Genomic DNA, 20,579 nt, shown 5'->3' on the forward strand with positions numbered 1-20,579 from the left:
GGGAACCAAAATGATCTCTTATTTCTTTCGAATGGCGCTCATTCATACAAAGAAAAGACATTACCTGCTCCGGTGTAGCACAAATTATTTTAGTTCAACAAGCATTATCTGGCTTTATTCTTTTAAATATATTCTCGGAGTTTACGAAGATGGATCGGCCCACAGTTGTTGAACGTTTTCGCCATCCAAAAGGTACAACCCTTCGGGTGGAGTAACAACAGGAAAAGGCTGCTAAATTCGGAAATAGCTATGTCAGTCCCGTTGTCCATTGTTGATTGCAGGAGGGAGGGGGGAGGGGGAGTGGAATTATTGGCTTAGTTGTTATATGAATTATCTATAATGTATCAATTGTTTACGATCCAAGATAACGGTGATCATTGTAAATGATATACCATGATCCGTGTCAGAACCTTGCATGATAAATCCTGATGCGGATCATAATGAAAGAACTGAACTGGACTTGTTTCAACTGTCAGGGAATCACACGTGCTTTTATTAAGCTCTAAATCATTTATCAGTCAGTTAGCGTGATACAGAAAAGTTCCCTGTTTTACAGAGAACAGGACAGTCAGTGAGAGAGCTTCCTGTAATTTATTATTATTATAGGCACTACGTGTAGAGACGATTGTTTGAGACTGACAGACTGAAGAGGGTCTCCCAGGGGTTTTGGGGAACAAGGGAGCATTGGCAAAATATCGAAGGGAACAAGGGAACATTAGCCATTTTTTGGGAACAGGGGAACAAAAATTCGAAAAATTTACAAAGAGGAACAAATAACGAAAATGTGTGGGAACATGGGAACATAGGGCAATTTTGGAAGGGAACAAGGGAACAAAGACCCCCCCTGGGAGACCCTCACTGAATAACAAGCTAACTGACTGACTAATTCATTGTCTGATTGACGTACGTTGATCTACGTTTGAAGGAATCTCAATGATGCTTTTACCTGTGAGACTATAGGACTGCTTCTTCTGCTACAAGGCAGCGAGAGTCACACTGCCTGAGAGAAAGACAGACTCCTTCGCATTTGAAAGAAAAAAATGAATCAATAAAGGTGTCTGTCATCATACCTCTCTCCGGGCTGACTGTCACTTGTGTCACGTCAGCCGATATGTATCACACTAACTGACTGATGAATGATTGTGCAAGCCCACCTTTACCTTATAAGGGGTGTCCTCTAATATCCACCTCAAATATCTACATAACTAAATTCGCGAACCACCCTTGTGTGCAATTGTTTAGCGGAAGCAGTGAATATGGCTCGCAGTTATTTCCACGTTGCCATAATTGTTGTGGCTCTCTTCATTGCTCGAGGAGGTAAGCAGGGGTGTTAGTTTCGCCCACCTAGGTTAGATCTCCTACCATGTCGAAACATCCGTTATGTTTTGCACCCAAATCTTTCATTCTCGCTCAGATTCAACCGAGGTCATCTCGTAGCTCGACTAAGCGTCGGAGACAAACGAAAGTAAGCTACCGCCGAAACTTCCATCGATCAGTATCATTGAGGGTGGCCGAATACCGAGTACACGCGACTTGAAGAAAGTCACGAAATGTAAGAGCGAGAACGCGTCGACACTCAGGAAAGATTTGAATGGTCTTTATGAGAGTAACCGAGTGTTGACGAGAGTCGACAAGAAGATCTGTTAGATCTTATAACCGCGCTTTAAAAATTTAACTGTTTGCTTAGCACTACCGTCGGAACGCAGTGCACATTCCAAAGCAGTCATTGATGATTCTTTTCTTACTGTAGACATCACATCACTTGATCAACACAAACTGTATTATTGCACCATCAGTGGTAGCCATTGACAAATCTCCGATGACGTAATGGTCTTAATCTTTGTAGAACTTTCTTCGGGATATGTATGGGCATGAACGATATAAATGACACGATAATAACACTATTAACAACAGCTTTCTTTCTTAAAAGTCATGATTAAATTTAATTGGTGTTTTCCACGAGTAAAGGGCTAGCAAAGTAGTCACACAAGTCATATAATTTAATAATAAAACTCTATCCCGACCGATGTATCGATTTTGGTCACTCCAGTGACCACAGATTGAAAACGTGACAGAAAATTGACGTTACTTTCGATTCTCACCAAATTTAGACAGTGGGATGATCTCATCCTTAGCCAATTACAGACCATTTTTCAGCTCTTTTCGTCATATCCCCCCCTCGGGAGAATTTTGTCAAGTTAGCTAATTTAGTATGCAAGCCACTGTAATGGCGATCACCGTCGACGCAATGTTTATTTGCTCAAAATTGGGGCAAAATCTTTCGGAGATGGAAGTCAGGACATTTGTAAGGATACAGAAAGTAATTTGGGACCGGTTGCTGGCTTCTAAGGCTGAATTTTTCCAGAAGTAAGCTGTATTTTCGTTTTCGTGCCGAAAGCCATGCGATGAAATGTTATCGGCTTGTTCTGCTTTCTTGTTCTGTTTTTCTCTTGGTCTTTCTTGTAGCCCGCCGAGGCCAGTCTTTCGTCTAAATCAGTTGAAAAAAGTTCGAAAAAGATGTTCCCATTCAAGTTTAAGCTCTCAGGCGATAATTGTGGAGTTTTTTGGCCGAAGCGTTCGGCCTTGTTATGTTGGTGTTTTTCGGTTGCTATGGGCGACCGTTGCTTCCTTTGTTAGGTCAAGTCTGGGGAGTGAGGTCACAAAAAATTCTAATTAATTCTGGTTTTGTTCGATTTCGCTGAAATTTTAACACGATAAGGCTGGATTGTTAACGAATAGATTTACCGCCTGCCGATGTGTGGTAGCTATTAACGCTGAAGTGTTATATCGCTTCGAAGTCAGGGTTTTGAAGAGATTTTTTTGCAACGTGTGGGTTCGGCGTGATTTTGTAATCGGAGGTTTTTGTTGACCCCGAAGGAAAAAATATCCGGAAAAGGTCATTTCATCGACGATTCAAACGTATATAGATATTTATATGTTCCGAGCTAAATTTCTGCTGAAAAAATATAATTTTTGACGAGCGCTGGGTTTTTAATTTTTTTCCCGCGAAAGTCAGTATCGGAGATGAGATTTTTTAATGTTTCAACAGCTTTTGGCGAGTAAACATCACAGGTTGCGTGACTCAAAATTTGGCCGAGTGGAAGCTTGGGTCTGGTCGCAGACAAAACTGCGAAAAACAAGAAGATCTGTTAGATCTTATAACCGCGCTTTTAAAATTTAACTGTTTTCTTAGCACTACAGTCGCAACGCAGTGTACATTCCAAAGCAATCCTTGATGATTCATTGATTACTGTAGACAGCACATTACTTGATGAACACAAACTGTATTATTGCACCATCAGTCGTAACCGGTGTGAAATCTCCGATGACGTAATAGTCTTAATCTGGAACTTCCTTCGGGATACGTATGGGCATGAAGATACGAACACTATTAACAACAGCTTTCTTTCTTAAAAGTCACGATTAAATTAAATTGTTTTTTCCCTTGAGTAAAGGGCTAGCAAAGAAGTCACACAAGTCACATAATTCAAGAATTGCGTTATCCACGGCTATCTTTAGTACGGTGGTTATTTCCCTACCAATGACGTAATCCTTGCACGTTCTGAGAAGTTCGTTGCTTGGCTTGCAAATGTTTAATTTTCCTTCCGATCTATGAACTCGCTGCGATGAAACCGCCAAAGAATTTACTTCATTTGCCTAAAACCACAAGAAATACTTACGAAATTACAAATAAATTAATGAACGTCGCTTCTGGCGAAATAAACTTCCAAAATAAACACGATCTTATTTGTCACGTAGCGAAAGTGAAAGCTGCAACGTCAACGCATTCCATGGCTGACGTAATACCTTTTTTTAGCGTGTTTATTATTCCCTTTAAATCCAACGCTTTGATAAAACGAAAAGAAAATATATTTTTTCCACGAAAAAGAAAACAATATCCGTAAAATTGTCCGTCTATTTATGTTTTAACGGCTTCTGCCGCGAAAACATCACACGTTGCGTGACTCAAACTTTAGCCGAGCGGAGGTCTGCGTCTGGTCACCGACAAAAAAAAACAAGAAGATCTGTTAGATCTTATAACCGCGCTTTTAAAATTTAACTGTTTGCTTAGCACTACCGTAGGAACGCAGTGCACATTCCAAAGCAGTCATTGATGATTCTTTTCTTACTGTAGACATCACATCACTTGATCAACACAAACTGTATTATTGCACCATCAGTGGTAGCCGTTGACAAATCTCCGATGACTTAATGGTCTTAATCTAGAACTTTCTTCGGGATATGTATGGGCATAAACGATATCAACGACACAATAATAACACTATTAACAACAGCTTTCTTTCTTAAAAGTCATGATTAAATTTAATTGGTGTTTTCCACGAGTAAAGGGCTAGCAAAGTAGTCACACAAGTCATAAAAAAACCCTATCCCGACCGATGCATCGATTTTGGTCATTCCAGTGACCACAGATTGAAAACGTGACAGAAAATTGGCGTTACTTTTGATTCTCACCAAATTTGTCGTATCCCCCCCCTCGGGAGAATTTTGTTAAGTTAGCTAATTTAGTATGCAAGCCACCGTAATGGCGGTCGCCGCCGGCGAAGTGTTTATTTGCTCAAAATTGGGGCAAAATCTTTCGGAGATGGAAGTCAGGACATTTGTAAGGATACAGAAAGTAATTTGGGACCGGTTGCTGGCTTCTAAGGCTGAATTTATCCAGAAGTAAGCTGTATTTTCGTTTTCGTGTCGAAAGCCACGCGATGAAATATTATCGTCTTGTTCTGCTGTCTTGTTCTGTTTTTTCTCTTTGTCGTTTTTGTAGCCCGCCGAGGCCAGTCTTTCGTCTAAATCACTTGAAAAAGGTTCGAAAAAGATGTTCCCATTCAAGTTTAAACTCTCAGGCGATAATTGTGGAGTTTTTTGGCCGAAACGTCGGCTTTGTTATGTTGGTGTTTTTCGGTTGCTATGGGCGACCGTTGCTTCCTTTGTTAGGACAAGTCTGGAGAGTGAGGTCACAAAAAATTTCTAATTAATTCTGGTTTTGTTCGATTTCGCTGAAATTTTAACACGATAAAGCTGGATTGTTAAGGAATAGATTTACCGCCTGCCGATGTGTGGTAGCTATTAACGCTGAAGTGTTATATCGCTTCGAAGTCAGGGTTTTGAAGAGATTTTTTTGCATCATGTGGGTTCGGCGTGATTTTGTAATCGGAGGTTTCGGTTGACCCCGAAGGAAAAAATATCCGGAAAAGGTCATTTCATCGACGATTCAAACAAATATAAATATGTATATGTTCCGAGCTAAATTTCTGGTGAAAAAATATAATTTTTGACGAGCGCTGGGTTTTTAATTTATTAACCGCGCGGCCATGGGCCGAGCGCGGTTCATGGTTTACCCGTGTTTTTTTTTTTCGACTTCTGTGCGAGCAGACCCAAGCTTCCACTCGGCCAAATTTTGAGTCACGCAACCTGTGATGTTTACTCGCCAAAAGCTGTTGAAACATTAATAAATCTCATCTTTCGCGGGAAAAAATTAAAAACCCCGCGCTCGTCACAAATTATATTTTTTCACCAGAAATTTAGCTCGGAACATATACATATTTATATTCCTTTGAATCGTCGATGAAATGACCTTTTCCGGATATTTTTTCCTTCGGGGTCAACCGAAACCTCCGATTACAAAATCACGCCGAACACGTTGCAAAAAATCTCTTCAAAACCCTGACTTCGAAGCGACATAACACTTCAGCGTTAATAGCTACCACACATCGGCAGACGGTAAATCTAGTCCTTAACAATCCAGCTTTATCGTGTTAAAATTTCAGCGAAATCGAACAAAACCAGAATTAATTAGAATTTTTTTGTGACCTCACTCCCCAGACTTGACCTAACAAAGGAAGCAACGGTCGCCCATAGCAACCGAAAAACACCAACATAACAAAGCCGACGTTTCGGCCAAAAAACTCCACAATTATCGCCTGAGAGCTTAAACTTGAATGGGAACATCTTTTTCGAACTTTTTTCAACTGATTTAGACGAAAGACTGGCCTCGGCGGACTACAAAAAAGACCAAGAGAAAAACAGAACAAGACAGCAGAACAAACCGATAATATTTCATCGCATGGCTTTCGGCACGAAAACGAAAATACAGCTTACTTCCGGATAAATTCAGCCTTAGAAGCCAGCAACCGGTCCCAAATTACTTTCTGTATCCTTACAAATGTCCTGACTTCCATCTCCGAAAGATTTTGCCCCAATTTTGAACAAATAAACATTTCGTCCACGGTGACCGCCATTACGGTGGCTTGCATACTAAATTAGCTAGCTTGACAAAATTCTCCCGTGCGGGGGATATCACGAAAAAAGCTGAAAAATGGCCTGTAATTGGCTAATGATGAGATCATCGAAAGTAACGCCAATTTTCTGTCACGTTTTCAATCTGTGGTCACTGGAGTGACCAAAATCGATGCATCGGTCGGGATAGAGTTTTATTATTAAATTATATGACTTGTGTGACTACTTTGCTAGCCCTTTACTCGTGGAAAACACCAATTAAATTTAATCATGACTTTTAAGAAAGAAAGCTGTTGTTAATAGTGTTATTATCATGTCATTCATATCGCTCATGCCCATACATATCCCGAAGAAAGTTCTACAAAGATTAAGACCATTAGGTCATCGGAGATTTGTCAATGGCTACCACTGATGGTGCAATAATACAGTTTGTGTTAATCAAGTGATGTGATGTCTACAGTAAGAAAAGAATCATCAATAACTGCTTTGGAATGTGCACTGCGTTCCGACGGTAGTGCTAAGCAAACAGTTAAATTTTAAAAGCGCGGTTATAAGATCTAACAGATCTTCTTCTTATTAAATTATCTGACTTGTGTGACTACTTTGCTAGCCCTTTACTCGTGGAAAACACCAATTAAATTTAATCATGACTTTTAAGAAAGAAAGCTGTTGTTAATAGTGTTATTATCGTGTCATTTATATCGTTCATGCCCATACATATCCCGAAGAAAGTTCTAGATTAAGACCATTACGTCATCGGAGATTTGTCAACGGCTACCACTGATGGTGCAAGAATACAGTTTGTGTTGATCAAGTGACGTGATGTCTACAGTAAGAAAAGAATCATCAATGACTGCTTTGGAATGTGCACTGCGTTCCGACGGTAGTGCGAAGCGAACCGTTAAATTTTTAAAGCGCGGTTATAAGATCTAACAGATCTTCTTGTTCGACTTCTGTGCGAGCAGACCGAAGCTTCCACTCGGCCAAATTTTGAGTCACGCAACCTGTGATGTTTACTCGCCAAAAGCTGTTGAAACATTAAAAAATCTCATCTTTCGCGGGAAAAAATTAAAAACCCAGCGCTCGTCAAAAATTATATTTTTTCACCAGAAATTTAGCTCGGAATATATACATATTTATATTCGTTTGAATCGTCCATGAAATGACCTTTTCCGGATATTTTTTCGTTCGGGGTCAACCGAAACCTCCGATTACAAAATCACGCCGAACCTACACGTTGCAAAAAAATCTCTTCAAAACCCTGACTTCTAAGCGATATAACACTTCAGCGTCAATAGCTACCACACATCGGCAGGCGGTAAATCTAGTCCTTAACAATCCAGCTTTATCGTGTTAAAATTTCAGCGAAATCGAACAAAACCAGAATTAATTAGAATTTTTTTGTTACCTCACTCCCCAGACTTGACCTAACAAAGGAAGCAACGGTCGCCCATAGCAACCGAAAAACACCAACATAACAAAGCCGACGTTTCGGCCAAAAAACTCCACTATTATCGCCTGCGAGCTTAAACTTGAATGGGAACATCTTTTTCGAACTTTTTTCAATTGAGTGAGACGAAAGACTGGCCTCGGCGGGCTAAAAAAAAGACCAAGGGAAAAACAGAACAAGAAAGCAGAACAAGCCGATAATATTTCATCGCATGGCTTTCGACACGAAAACGAAAATACAGCTTACTTCTGGAAAAATTCAGCCTTAGAAGCCAGCAACCGGTCCCAAATTACTTTCTGTATCCTAACAAATGTCCTGACTTCCATCTCCGAAAGATTTTGCCCCAATTTTGAACAAATAAACACTTCGTCGACGGTGACCGCCATTACGCTGGCTTGCATACTAAATTAGCTAACTTGACAAAATTCTCCCGAAGGGGGGATATGACGAAAAGAGCTGAAAAATGACCTGTAATTGGCTAAGGATGAGATGATCCCACTGTCTAAATTTGGTGAGAATCGAAAGTAACGTCAATTTTCTGTCACATTTTTAATCTGTGGTCACGGGAGTGACCAAAATCGATACATCGGCCCGGATAGAGTTTTATTATTAAATTATATGACTTGTGTGACTACTTTGCTAGCCCTTTACTCGTGGAAAACACCAATTAAATTTAATCATGACTTTTAAGAAAAAAAAGCTGGTATTTTCATTGAGGGAAAATAAAAGCCATTCAACTGGTAAATCAAACGCTAGCGTGATTGTTTAGACTGCTTTCTTGTCATTTTGTTTTTAGGTTTTATTTCCTCAATGCCCTCCAAAGTGATGATAATAGTAATAGAGTTTATATTTTTGGGCTTAAATATGTTTTGGGGCCTTCTCAAAGCTTATTTTAACCCTCGCCTAGCAGCTCGGGCTAAAAGAAGTCTGAGTCGGGCCCGAAAGATATTTATGCCCGCGAACATAAACTCTATTGTTTTATTGCAAAGAAATTAATCAGCAGACTTTTTATAAAATGCAATCATCAAGTTTTTTGGCACAATGATCACGCGTAGCTTCACGAACGGTAACTGAGTAGTCTATAAAATACCAAGAGATTATCAATCTCTTGAAAATAATCGATAAGTATGTAAGTATGATAAAACAGCTAAGAGCTGTTCTCTCCGGTTTGTTTACGTTTTTCCTTCTCGCTAAAACGGCCGACCGCTTTGATGGTTGACGTCTTGAGTGAATTTAACCCTTCAGTGTTTCTTATTGTATTCTTTGTTATTCATACACTTGATAATTCGATGCACACGCAAGAAGATAAAATGCATTAGGTCGTGTCAGGAGCCATAATCGGGGACGGAGACCGTAAGTCTCGGGATTCGCGCGCACGTATGATATGGGACAATTTTTCTATTTATAGAACAAATTGCGCCATCCTGACGTCATATATCCGCGCGGATTCACGCACATGTCGGGGGCTCTCGCGTGGATGTTGTCACGTTGCGTGATCAAATGGTGAGAGTTGAGAGATTCTCTTGCGTATTTTTCACAGCGATGGCCGGGAATAAGGCAGGGAATACGAACCAGGGCGCTTATATGTAGTTTTATGTTCTGAGCTAACGGAAAAGGTGAGTTTTTCAGGGTCGAATACAAGACTTCAATCTCACGCTGGGAATGAATAATAAGATCTGCTCACGCTAGTTGTAAGCTTGCGCGTATGTTTTTGCGTTTGTTCTGACTTAAGAATATAGCAAGAAAACTCTCTACTCTGGTATCGAGTTAATTTGTGAGTTTCTCAGACAATGCTTAATCATAACCAAAACCTGTTTTGACGGTTTCTTATTGTTTCTGCTTGTTTGGTGAGTTTGCAAACGTTTTTGAAAGGAAAGTCTGACGCGTACAATTAGCTCATTTGCATAGTGCAGCTCGTGCATTTTCAAGTCCGAGTCGGTGTTTTCGATTGTCAACAAATCTTGACAAAGATTTCTTTCGTTATCTTTTGTGCTGAGATGCTGTAACAAATTTAACGAACGCAAAAAAGGCCACTAACATCATGTGTGTTTCTTCAACATAAGCATAGTGAAGTTTTACACTGCGAAAATGAAAATAGACAAGGAGTTTTGATAGCTCGATCAACAAAATCGAAATCGTTATTCCAAATTGATTAAAGAAAGCGTCATCGTAACTTTGCTGATTATTTCTGCTTTATTCACATATTTTCAGCTTAGCTTTTAATATGTTCTCAAACATTTATCAATCTTAAACATATTTCAAAACTATAGAGTTATTGTTTCAGTTCGATGTACGCTTTCACACGAAAGTGCGGCGGAAGTACAATTTGTCATGTTTACTGACTGTACAAAACACGCATCGGTGGGCGCTCTCATTCATCGATAACAGAAAATTTACTGGATTTTTACACGAATAAAACTGAGCAGTATCTACGGACGTAAAGTTATTGGACCTTGATGAAACATCAAGCGTTGCTTACAATTCAACCGAAACTCAAACTAGCAATTATTTTGTTTTACTTTTCGGTCGGATAGACTGACAAATTCCTCGCAAGCGCGTGGCAAGAGAAGCTAAGAAACTATGAAGTCCTGAAGCTCTGCTATACCTAAATATATCCAGCTAGTTTTTTGCTGTGTAATGGAAAAGCTGTTAATCTTCAACATATGTGAAATTTAAAGTGGAGTAATGTACATGCATCCGTCGGAACACAACTTGGTCAGCGATAAATATGAGCTTACAGCGGAACACACCTAAATTCGACACTGTCTTAATTCACTCAAACTGGAGCAGCTTACGAGGAAAATACTTAAGCAAAATTCCAACAGACGTAAACGCGTTGAGTTGTGGGCCAAAAACATGAAACATTTCGGGAATTTCGGACGCCATTTCCCCGCGCGACATCCGCAAAAATCCTCGCAGCATCTACGCGCGTGTGCCGCAGGCGATGGCGCAATTTGTTCTAAAAATAGAATTATTGTCCCATATCATGGGGACAACCCCAATACTTGAAATGGCGCGCTTACGGTCTCCGTCCTCGATTATGGCTCCTGGTCGTGTCCAGAACTGCTGATACAGACAGGATGCTGAAGAAAGAAAGCTCGTCAGTGACACAAGGTTCTTAAGAAAGCGGAAATTTGTCACAAAGGTTTGTCAATGATAGATTGTTAGGGAAGGCTATTAAAGCTCCCCGCCTCGTATACTTAAAACCTGACCAATGGGACTATTTTATTACCATATATAGTCGATTGCACGTGCTAGCTAAAGTCAGGTGATTCTAAGATGATTCCTTTTTGCACTACTTGAGAAGGGGTGGCCTTATCCAGGTTTCATTTGGTTTGCGCTCTAACTATGGATCCAGTGAGCTTTGTGAGGTCGCTTGAACTTGAAAACTACTCTGGTGGTTTTCACGGCAAGGGGTATATCGCTGGAAGTCCAAAAAGCGAGGGTTGGGTCGACGCAGGCAGCCTTGTTTCCTTTACTTCCCAGTTGACCGCTCAACATAAAGAAGATGTCCTGAATTCCACCTTGTTAGCTCAGCTGGCTGCAGACAAGAAGTACGACCGCTTTTCCCAGACCGAGGATTGGTACAAGTTTTACACCGAAGTTATGGGCAAAATTGGCTGGGTTATGCAAAGTTTGAAGTTCGACAAATACAACTCTACTGAGAAGGACTTCAAGATCTCCCAGGTGGTATTGCAACTTCTGAGAGCACTGATTGGAGGTGACGAAGAATTGATGCTAGTCGTGAAGGAAACCCTCGACGGTCTGGCAAAATCTGCAGGAGGTGTCACTCTGTTCAGTTCCAAGAGTGCCTCAGCGAAGCACGGAAACTTCCAAATTTTGCCATGCACAGTTGACAAGAGTAACCAGGTCAACGTTTGTTTCCTTGCTTCCTATTTCCAAACCACCAAAGTTGACAGCAACTATTTTTTCTTCACGTACGCGAAGCAAGACATAACATTGTTCAAGTCAGGTCAAGTCTTCACTTTGAACGAAGGTGTATACTCCAAAGTCCGTGAAGAAGTGAAAAAGAAGTTGGGGAAAAGAGCCAAGGACTTCGTCGACGATCTCGACATCTAAGAAACGTGTGATGCGATCATCTAAGCGAACACTATAGTTCAGCATTTTAAAGTAGTGGCTTGTGACGTTCGTAATTGTTTTCATTTTTTAACAGCCAAACTGTTTGAAAGTAGACTCCGCCGTAAGAGCTCGGTCGTCATTAAATCAATTTGTAATGAAACGGTACTGAAAAGTGTTTTGAAATTTCAATTTCACTGTGTTACTATATACTCTGGTTTATTATTAAGGTTTTCTGTCTTGAAAGTAATTGCTGTATTAGATGATTTAATTGATGCGACTTAATGTAAAGAGAACTTAAGTACAGCCATTCTGAGTGCAATAAAATGATCGTTGAAAAGTAGAGCTTTGAGTGCTGTTCTATTTTTGGTGGTCAGGTCTTGTCAATATATGCATGAGTTCACCGATTACTTTCAACAAATTACAGGATTGATCATTTGTATCATTTATGAACTGGTTGTTTCCTCAATAAAGGCATGTTTTACGTGTCACCCTTTCCTTCAACAACGGTTTACATATTTGAGTAAATAACAGATGGCTCAGAAGACTAGGCTTGTTCCAAACAAACAGTGAAGTTGATTTTAAAGTCTTTCAGAAAGCATTTGGTGTGATAGTCAACACATTCTGGCGTGATATATTCAGGCACTTCGCTTCGGTTCACCTACCAATCTGTGCAATAATCCTTTAAGGAGGCTAGGGACAGAAAATGTGCAGGCATACTTTCAAATTTAAGCTTGATAGATATGTCTCGATTGCTCGCCGGCTGGATAAGGAATTTACTATACTCCAAAACGAGCGACATTGACTAATAGAGTATCTGAAAATGCCTGACACATGGTGTCGATATTAGCTTGAAATTAAAGAAACCGAGCACACACCCGGAATGTTCACGAAGCGGAAACCCTCAGAAAGATTTATTTCTTGTCAGCTACATTTTAAAACTTACTTCCTTACGTCACTTAAACCTGACCAATAGTATCACTTTGTTACCATATATAGTCCCCAATTGGGCTTGGCATAAACAATGGAAGAGTAGCTAGTTTTTTTTCCGCGTAAGGCAGATCTAGAGCGCGTCAAATAACTCTGCTCTATTCATGATCCAGTGTCAAAATGGACACCACGAGTTTTGTAAGAACGTTGGAACTTGAAGAATGCTGTGACTTCCCATCGCCTGCATCTGGGTCTGGTATTTGTCATGCCAATGAGACAAGAGAAGGTTTTGTGGATGCTGGCAGCGTTGTTTGCTTTAATTCAAACGTTCAACTTCAACAGAGAGATGATGTCCTAGAATCCACCTTGCTAGCGCAGCTGGCGGCAAACAAAAAATACGACCGCTTCACCGACTCCAATGAGTGGTACAAATTTTACGACAAGGTGATGACAGAAATTGGGTGGCGCGTCCAAAGCTTTAAAGTGCCACTGAAACGAAATTTTTGTATGTGAGATTTTTGCTTAGTAATAAAGTTTCAACCTTACTTGGAAACACTGCAAACTTTTTTTTCGCATGCGGTAAGCGAAAACTGCTTTTTCAGCCGTTCGAAGTTGGCTGGTTAAGCCCAAAATTGGCGGCCATTTTGGCGCAGCCAAAACAGCCTAGTGACGTCACTGGTTGTATTACTCTCATGCTGCGCTGAAAATTTAGAGTGATTATGGGAGAAGAGATTACTGTTCGAAACCCCCCAAAAAACATCTTAAGGACATCTCAGAGCTCTAAAGCAGATAATCACAGTAGCCTTAGACATGAAGAGGTCGAGAGTCGATCCTGGGGCTTTCCAGTCTATTTAATTGGATATTTGCAGGATATTTTATGTAAGCAAGCAAACGAGTGGGAGTTCTTAGATCGCAAAATGATCGGGACTCTTGGTGAAATGCCAGCACTCAATTAAACAATATCTACACTCATAAAGTAAAAAAGACATGAAAACAAGAGAAAGCGGCTTTTGAAAATATTATCCGGACTGCTGCTGCACGAATCGCAGCAACAACGCTTCGAGTTTTCGAGTTGCTTCGCTTCGAGGAAACCGGACGCTTTGTGAGTTTCACGGCGGACGAGATTGTGCCACAGTGACCTTTAGTCCAGTTGTATCTGCTACATCCTGCAAGTTATCACAACAGCAACAATTTAAGAAACCCTCTTTTATATGAGGGAGCGAATTTAAACTATAAAGGTAAACTAAGCTGCCATGACCCTACAGGTATGTTTTCAGGAAACGAAAGAAAGCGTGACAATGTCGGCGGCGAAAGGTCATATATGCAAATTAGTTCAAATTCTGTTAAAATGAACCTTCGAAAGGAGTGTAAACTAGTGACGTTTTAACGAATTGTTTTGAACTTGGATATTATTAAATGAAGATCATAGACATAAGTATGCGCTAAAGAACTCAAAGTAATCCATCGGCCGTGAAATATTGCAATTGGGAGACACGTGTAAAAGAGAAGCGAAATTCCCGCTTTGTTTACACTGATACGTATGCGGCGATAAAGCAAACCCTGCTGCGGATCACAATTTTCAAAGATACATTTTGTCTACCACAAGAACTCTCACTTATTAGTATCATAAAAAGATGCCCTCAGTGTGCAAAGAAGTACTCGACTCAAAGCTTGTGGACCGTTAATAACTTCGTGATTGTGCGGATGGCTGATGCGTTTACGGCTTTTAATGCAGTAAAGTTGCCGAGGATATATTCGAACCTTGTTAATAGACCTTAGATCAACGTGAGAATCCAAATTTCAGAACCAGGCTGAAAACAGACGACGAAATATCGTGTTTAGGCTTCAGGACGTGGTATAAAAGTTCCCACACTCGTCTTCGAAATCTCCAATCGAGTACTCAAGATGTTCGAAAAGTATACTGAGCTGTTATAATCTGTAGCATTTATTCTGGTGAATCTACACTCTCTGGCGCCCTCCAACGTTTATGATGTGTATTTCCTGTCAAGGCTGGACAGAAATTACAAGGTAGAAAACTAGTAGGTATCGACAATATGAAGAATAAACTTGAATAACTCAAGTGAAAACAAGAGAGAATCTATAGCGCCTCTTGCGTGAATACAACCAGTGACGTCACAAGGTCCTTAAACTCGGTTCCAGAGCCCGGACACAGTTTTGCTCCAAAAAGTCGATTTCAACATCTAAAAAAAGCACTTTCTGTTGGGATATGGCAGAAATAAAGTTCACCGTTACTTTCAGCACGTTTGAAACTATAGATTGGGATAAAAAAAGAGAGTACGAAAATTTCGTTTCAGTGGCACTTTAAAGCATTTTCCGAATACCTTGCTTTTCCAGATGTGTGCAGGATCTGCGATGCCGTAGTTGATATTTTCAACAACGCCGAGTTGGAAGAACAATCTATAGTGGTGGCGAAGGATACCTTCGACAGACTTGCGAAATCTCAAGAGGCTCTCACTCTGTTCAATTCCAACAGCTCGTCGTTGAAGAACGGCAACTTTCAAATTTTGGCAGGCACATTTGACAAGAATGACCAGATTAGCGCCTTCTTCCTCGGTTCCTATTTCAAGTCCAATGAAATTGTACGCAACTACTTTTTCGAAAACATGAAGACGAACGACCTACATTTGTTCAAGTCAGTTCAAGTAATTACCTTGGACGAAGACGTTTATGCCCAAGTCCGTGAAGACGTGAAAAAGAAGCTTGGAAAAAGGGCCAAGGACAATGTTATCAACCTGCACATTGGGTAGAGAAACCTGTGACTTGAACAGTGAATATTTAAGCTACAGTCTATATTTATACGCTCAGTTAAATCTTGACATTCTTAGCTCGATTCAGGTTTAGATTTTTTATATCGAGACAACAATAAACAGACTGAACTAAAGTTAGTTTAACTTTTTGTCAATCAAGATGCTACTGTAACATATATTTTTATCGGTATAAATCTCAGTGTGGATGGGCAGCGAGTCGTACACTTTGCTTAGTTCAGTGACTTAATTGTAACGAAAGCAGACTTAAACAATGATTATAGCCGGTCTACAGTTATGCCTTTGTCATGTTTTGCCAATAGCACATTCTATTAACTGTAGTATTGATTAAATCATTCACTCATTGATACCCTGCTTGTTTTAAGCGGTTTACAGAAAGTTTGAGGTATGGACAGGAGAGATAAAAGAGGACATCGTGGTGTTTACACAGTTAAACACTAATTATTACCACTTTGTTTCAGTGGCAGTGTAGGCATAAAGGATATTTCAATTTCACAGAAACGCGCTTGTTTGAACATTCTTAGTCGTTCTTTTCTTTCAAGAGAAGCTTCTGATCATGATGTAAATACCGCGTGTAGTAGCTCCATGGCCGGTGGCGCGAAGTGCATGTGAGTTTTGCGGCTTCAAGTCCAACGTACTCAGTTCGAGCAATTATGCCAAACTGTCAGTTAAGCAATTCTACAATTAATTTCAACAATTACAAATAAGCTTTATCGAACTTTCCTTTAATGTCCTCTAAAATTTTTGAAAACTCAAATGGCAAGATTTTTTAATTTCTAGCCAGCTTCGCTTGATGTATTGTGTATTTTCATTGAGGGAAAATAAAAGCCATTCAACTGGTAAATCAAACGCTCGCGTGATTGTTTAGACAGTTTTCTTGTCATTTTGTTTTTAGGTTTTATTTCCTCAATGCCCTCCAAAGTGATGATAATAGTAATAGAGTTTATATTTTTGGGCTTAAATATGTTTTGGGGCCTTCTCAAAGCTTATTTTAACCCTCGCCTAGCGGCTCGGGCTAAAAGAAGTCTGAGTCGGGCCCGAAAGATATTTATGCCCGCGAACATAAACTCTATTATTTTATTGCAAAGAAATTAATCAGCAGACTTTTTATAAAATGCAATCATCAAGTTTTTTGGCACAATGATCACGCGTAGCTTCACGAACGGTAACTGAGTAGTCTATAAAATACCAAGAGATTATCAATCTCTTGAAAATAATCGATAAGTATGTAAGTATGATAAAACAGCTAAGAGCTGTTCTCTCCGGTTTGTTTACGTTTTTCCTTCTCGCTAAAACGGCCGACCGCTTTGATGGTTGACGTCTTGAGTGAATTTAACCCTTCAGTGTTTCTTATTGTATTCTTTGTTATTCATACACTTGATAATTCGATGCACACGCAAGAAGATAAAATGCATTAGGTCGTGTCCAGAACTGCTGATACAGACAGGATGCTGAAGAAAGAAAGCTCGTCAGTGACACAAGGTTCTTAAGAAAGCGGAAATTTGTCACAAAGGTTTGTCAATGATAGATTGTTAGGGAAGGCTATTAAGCTCCCCGCCTCGTATACTTAAAACCTGACCAATGGGACAATTTTATTACCATATATAGTCGATTGCACGTGCTAGCTAAAGTCAGGTGATTCTAAGATGATTCCTTTTTGCACTACTTAAGAGTCCCTGGCCATAACTATGGAAAATAACTCGGCAAGGGCCGAAAATTTGATTTCGCTCATATTTTAACGGTAGAAAGGCTATGGCATGACAAAAACTACTGGATAGTTTTTTTGGCAAAATATCCTTTTATTTCAAAGAAATATGCAAATTACCAAATTCCGTTAAAATCGTCATTTGACGCACCATTTTATTAAACAAGTTTGAGAGCCTCGCATGCAAAACCACATCATTCTCCCGTCTTTAAAACACTCAAATGTTTTTGTGCAATGTTTAATTGTGTACTGGGTTGATATTTGGGAATGTTGCGGTTTTTGTTGGGTGTAAAATAATTAAATTTCGAAGACATGTATTTCATTCACTTAAAAGTACTTCCTAAAAATAATCGACTTTCACCATGTGCGAAACCTTCAAATGAATTAAGCTTCTGGTGGTTGAATTGCAGAAGGATGGTCTACAGATTCCTGTGAAAATTTCTTTGGGCAAATGATTGTGAGCGACGCGAGAGCTTTTCAAATACGTTAAAAATGCAGATATTTGACCGTCCGTCGTCAAATTTCAATTTACGGGTTAGACATATATTTTAGCACGCGCCACATGTTTTGAGCTATATTAAGTTGAAATAGACACAGGGCTGATAATTTCGAAATGTTCTAACCTTATTTGCTGTAAAAGGCAGGTCCAAACGCCGATTTGACGTGTTTCCGTCACCATTCGTCGCACATAAAGCAGAAGTTTGCTTTTGTTTACACAACGTCCGATGTTCATCGCCAACTGTCAACTTATTAACCGCGCGGCCATGGGCCGAGCGCGGTTCATGGTTTACCCGTGGTTTTTTTTTTTCGCAGTTTTGTCTGCGACCAGACCCAAGCTTCCACTCGGCCAAATTTTGAGTCACGCAACCTGTGATGTTTACTCGCCAAAAGCTATTGAAACATTAAAAAATCTCATCTCCGATACTGACTTTCGCGGGAAAAAATTAAAAACCCAGCGCTCGTCAAAAATTATATTTTTTCACCAGAAATTTAGCTCGGAACATATACATATTTATATTCCTTTGAATCGTCCATGAAATGACCTTTTCCGGATATTTTTTCCTTCGGGGTCAACAAAAACCTCCGATTACAAAATCACGCCGAACCCACACGTTGCAAAAAAATCTCTTCAAAACCCTGACTTCGAAGCGATATAACACTTCAGCGTTAATAGCTACCACACATCGGCAGGCGGTAAATCTATTCGTTAACAATCCAGCTTTATCGTGTTAAAATTTCAGCGAAATCGAACAAAACCAGAATTAATTAGAATTTTTTTGTGACCTCACTCCCCAGACTTGACCTAACAAAGGAAGCAACGGTCGCCCATAGCAACCGAAAAAACACGAACATAACAAAGCCGAACGTTTCGGCCAAAAGTCTCCAGAATTATCCCCTGAGAGCTTAAACTTGAATGGGAACATCTTTTTCGAACTTTTTTCAACTGATTTAGACGAAAGACTGGCCTCGGCGGGCTACAAGAAAGACCAAGAGCAAAACAGAACAAGACAGCAGAACAAGCCGATAACATTTCATCGCATGGCTTTCGGCACGAAAACGAAAATACAGCTTACTTCTGGATAAATTCAGCCTTAGAAGCCAGCAACCGGCCCCAAATTACTTTCTGTATCCTTACAAATGTCCTGATTTCCATCTCCAAAAGATTTTGCCCCAATTTTGAGCAAATAAACATTTTGTCGACGGTGACCGCCATTACGGTGGCCGCCATTACGGTGGCTTGCATACTAAATTAGCTAACTTGACAAAATTCTCCCGTGGGGGGGATATGACGAAAAGAGCTGAAAGATGGCCTATAATTGGCTAATGATGAGATCATCCCACTTTCCAAATTTGGTGAGAATCGAAAGTAACGCCAATTTTCTGTCACGTTTTCAATCTGTGGTCACTGGAGTGACCAAAATCGTAGCCTACTTGTAGCCGTACCCACCCCCCGAGGGAAAACGGGAGGGAGGGAACGTCTACGAAGAGCTGACACGAATCGTGTTATGTGACGTCACGCTTTTGCATGGAAATATATAATGGTTCCTTATTGGATAAAGACCGCGAGCAATACTTTCGAGAATACTGACTGGCTAAAATAGATTTGTGCCAAGCCGCAAAATGTCTCACATTCTCACATCTGTACGAGTTTAGAGTTGCGCTAGTAAGTGGCAACTACAGACGTTCTGAGCATTTTAGAAATACCGGGAACTGATGAGATCCGCATGGAGGATCGAAACCACGGTCTTGCTGAACTAAGCCGAACAATGGCATATACAACACGCAAAACAGTCAACAGACTTGCGCGTAAACAGCTACATTTGAATCATGTGGTGCCAGAATGACCAACAACAAATATGATATGCGTGATAAGGATCTTCCTACTGTACTTGTAAAAACAGCTCTAATCACAGCCGGGCCCGCCGTCACAATATAGAATGCAAGTATAAAGCAACATGTTCACGGTAAATTTTATATTTTGTCCCCCAAAAGCAAATTCGTGGAGACTTGAGAGCATATCTTGCAATAGAAATGAGCCTAAACAATGCATAAACACATGGAAAATTACAGAGGTGTCAAATTCTACGAAGCGACATGCAGATAACAGCGGAAACTATGCAGACCTATGACGTTTAAAAATTTGCCATAGCACGATCTAACGGCTCAACTTTACTCAAAATTCCTTCTTATTACACAACATGCAGTGCCCTTCATAAACACGAGCGAAGCGACAAAAAAGGTCAAGTGACCGAACAAAGAACGGCAAATGTACAAATGTCACGAACCGCAGAGGTCGCTTAGGCTGGGCAACCTCTTCGAACTTAAATTCGCGCATTCTAGCGAATTTTTCGGCTCGAAAACAAGACCAACTTTCTTCAAATTTGTGGCGTAGTTGATTCTCATAGATTTTTGTAATTCTTCCAGGTTCTCCTGCAAATTATTTCTCTTCTTGAGGAGAACATGACACTGCCTACAAATGTACTCTGATGTAGCGTACACATGGAACTCCAAATTTGCGAGCGCGACGTTTACATCAAAGATTGTCTTCTTCTTGCTTTGGACCAAACATCGCTCGTAATCCTTTTCAATCTCTTTAAAACACAATATACACTTGAAAAGGGGACTGAAAAGGGACATTGACTCGCAAATAAGCTCGAAAGAATAAATATTTACGAGGCCTTTGTCTGCGCGAGGACACGAGTACAGACAGAAAATATAATTTGTTTGCATAACTTACATAAATTACTGTGACGTCATATAACACGATTCGTGTCAGCTCTTCGTAGACGTTCCCTCCCGTTTTCCCTCGGGGGGTGGGTACGGTTACACGTAGGCTACCAAAATCGATACATCGGTCGGGATAGAGTTTTATTAT

The 20,579-nt window shown here is 40.2% G+C and overlaps 2 protein-coding genes across 2 annotated transcripts in view; both read left to right on the top strand.

Annotated features, from left to right (window-relative positions):
* Positions 1–1,188: 1,188 nt before the first annotated feature.
* The window catches only part of LOC149108622 (uncharacterized), a 34,818-nt gene continuing 15,427 nt past the window's right edge, over positions 1,189–20,579 (top strand). Inside the window, exon 1 of the mRNA XM_089293124.1 lies at positions 1,189–1,317. Within this exon, the coding sequence (XP_089149250.1) occupies positions 1,257–1,317 (61 nt within the window). The 5' untranslated portion in view covers positions 1,189–1,256. The remainder of the gene's footprint in view (positions 1,318–20,579) is intronic.
* LOC149108623 (uncharacterized) lies at positions 11,015–12,127 on the top strand. The gene has a single exon (XM_089293122.1). It carries the CDS (start codon positions 11,054–11,056, stop codon positions 11,783–11,785), a length of 732 nt encoding a protein of 243 aa, XP_089149248.1. The 5' UTR covers positions 11,015–11,053; the 3' UTR covers positions 11,786–12,127.

This window comes from Orbicella faveolata, unplaced genomic scaffold (genome assembly GCF_042242905.1).
Source record: "Orbicella faveolata isolate gen_17 unplaced genomic scaffold, um_ofav_v1 contig_25, whole genome shotgun sequence".
Classification (NCBI taxonomy): domain Eukaryota; kingdom Metazoa; phylum Cnidaria; class Anthozoa; order Scleractinia; family Merulinidae; genus Orbicella; species Orbicella faveolata.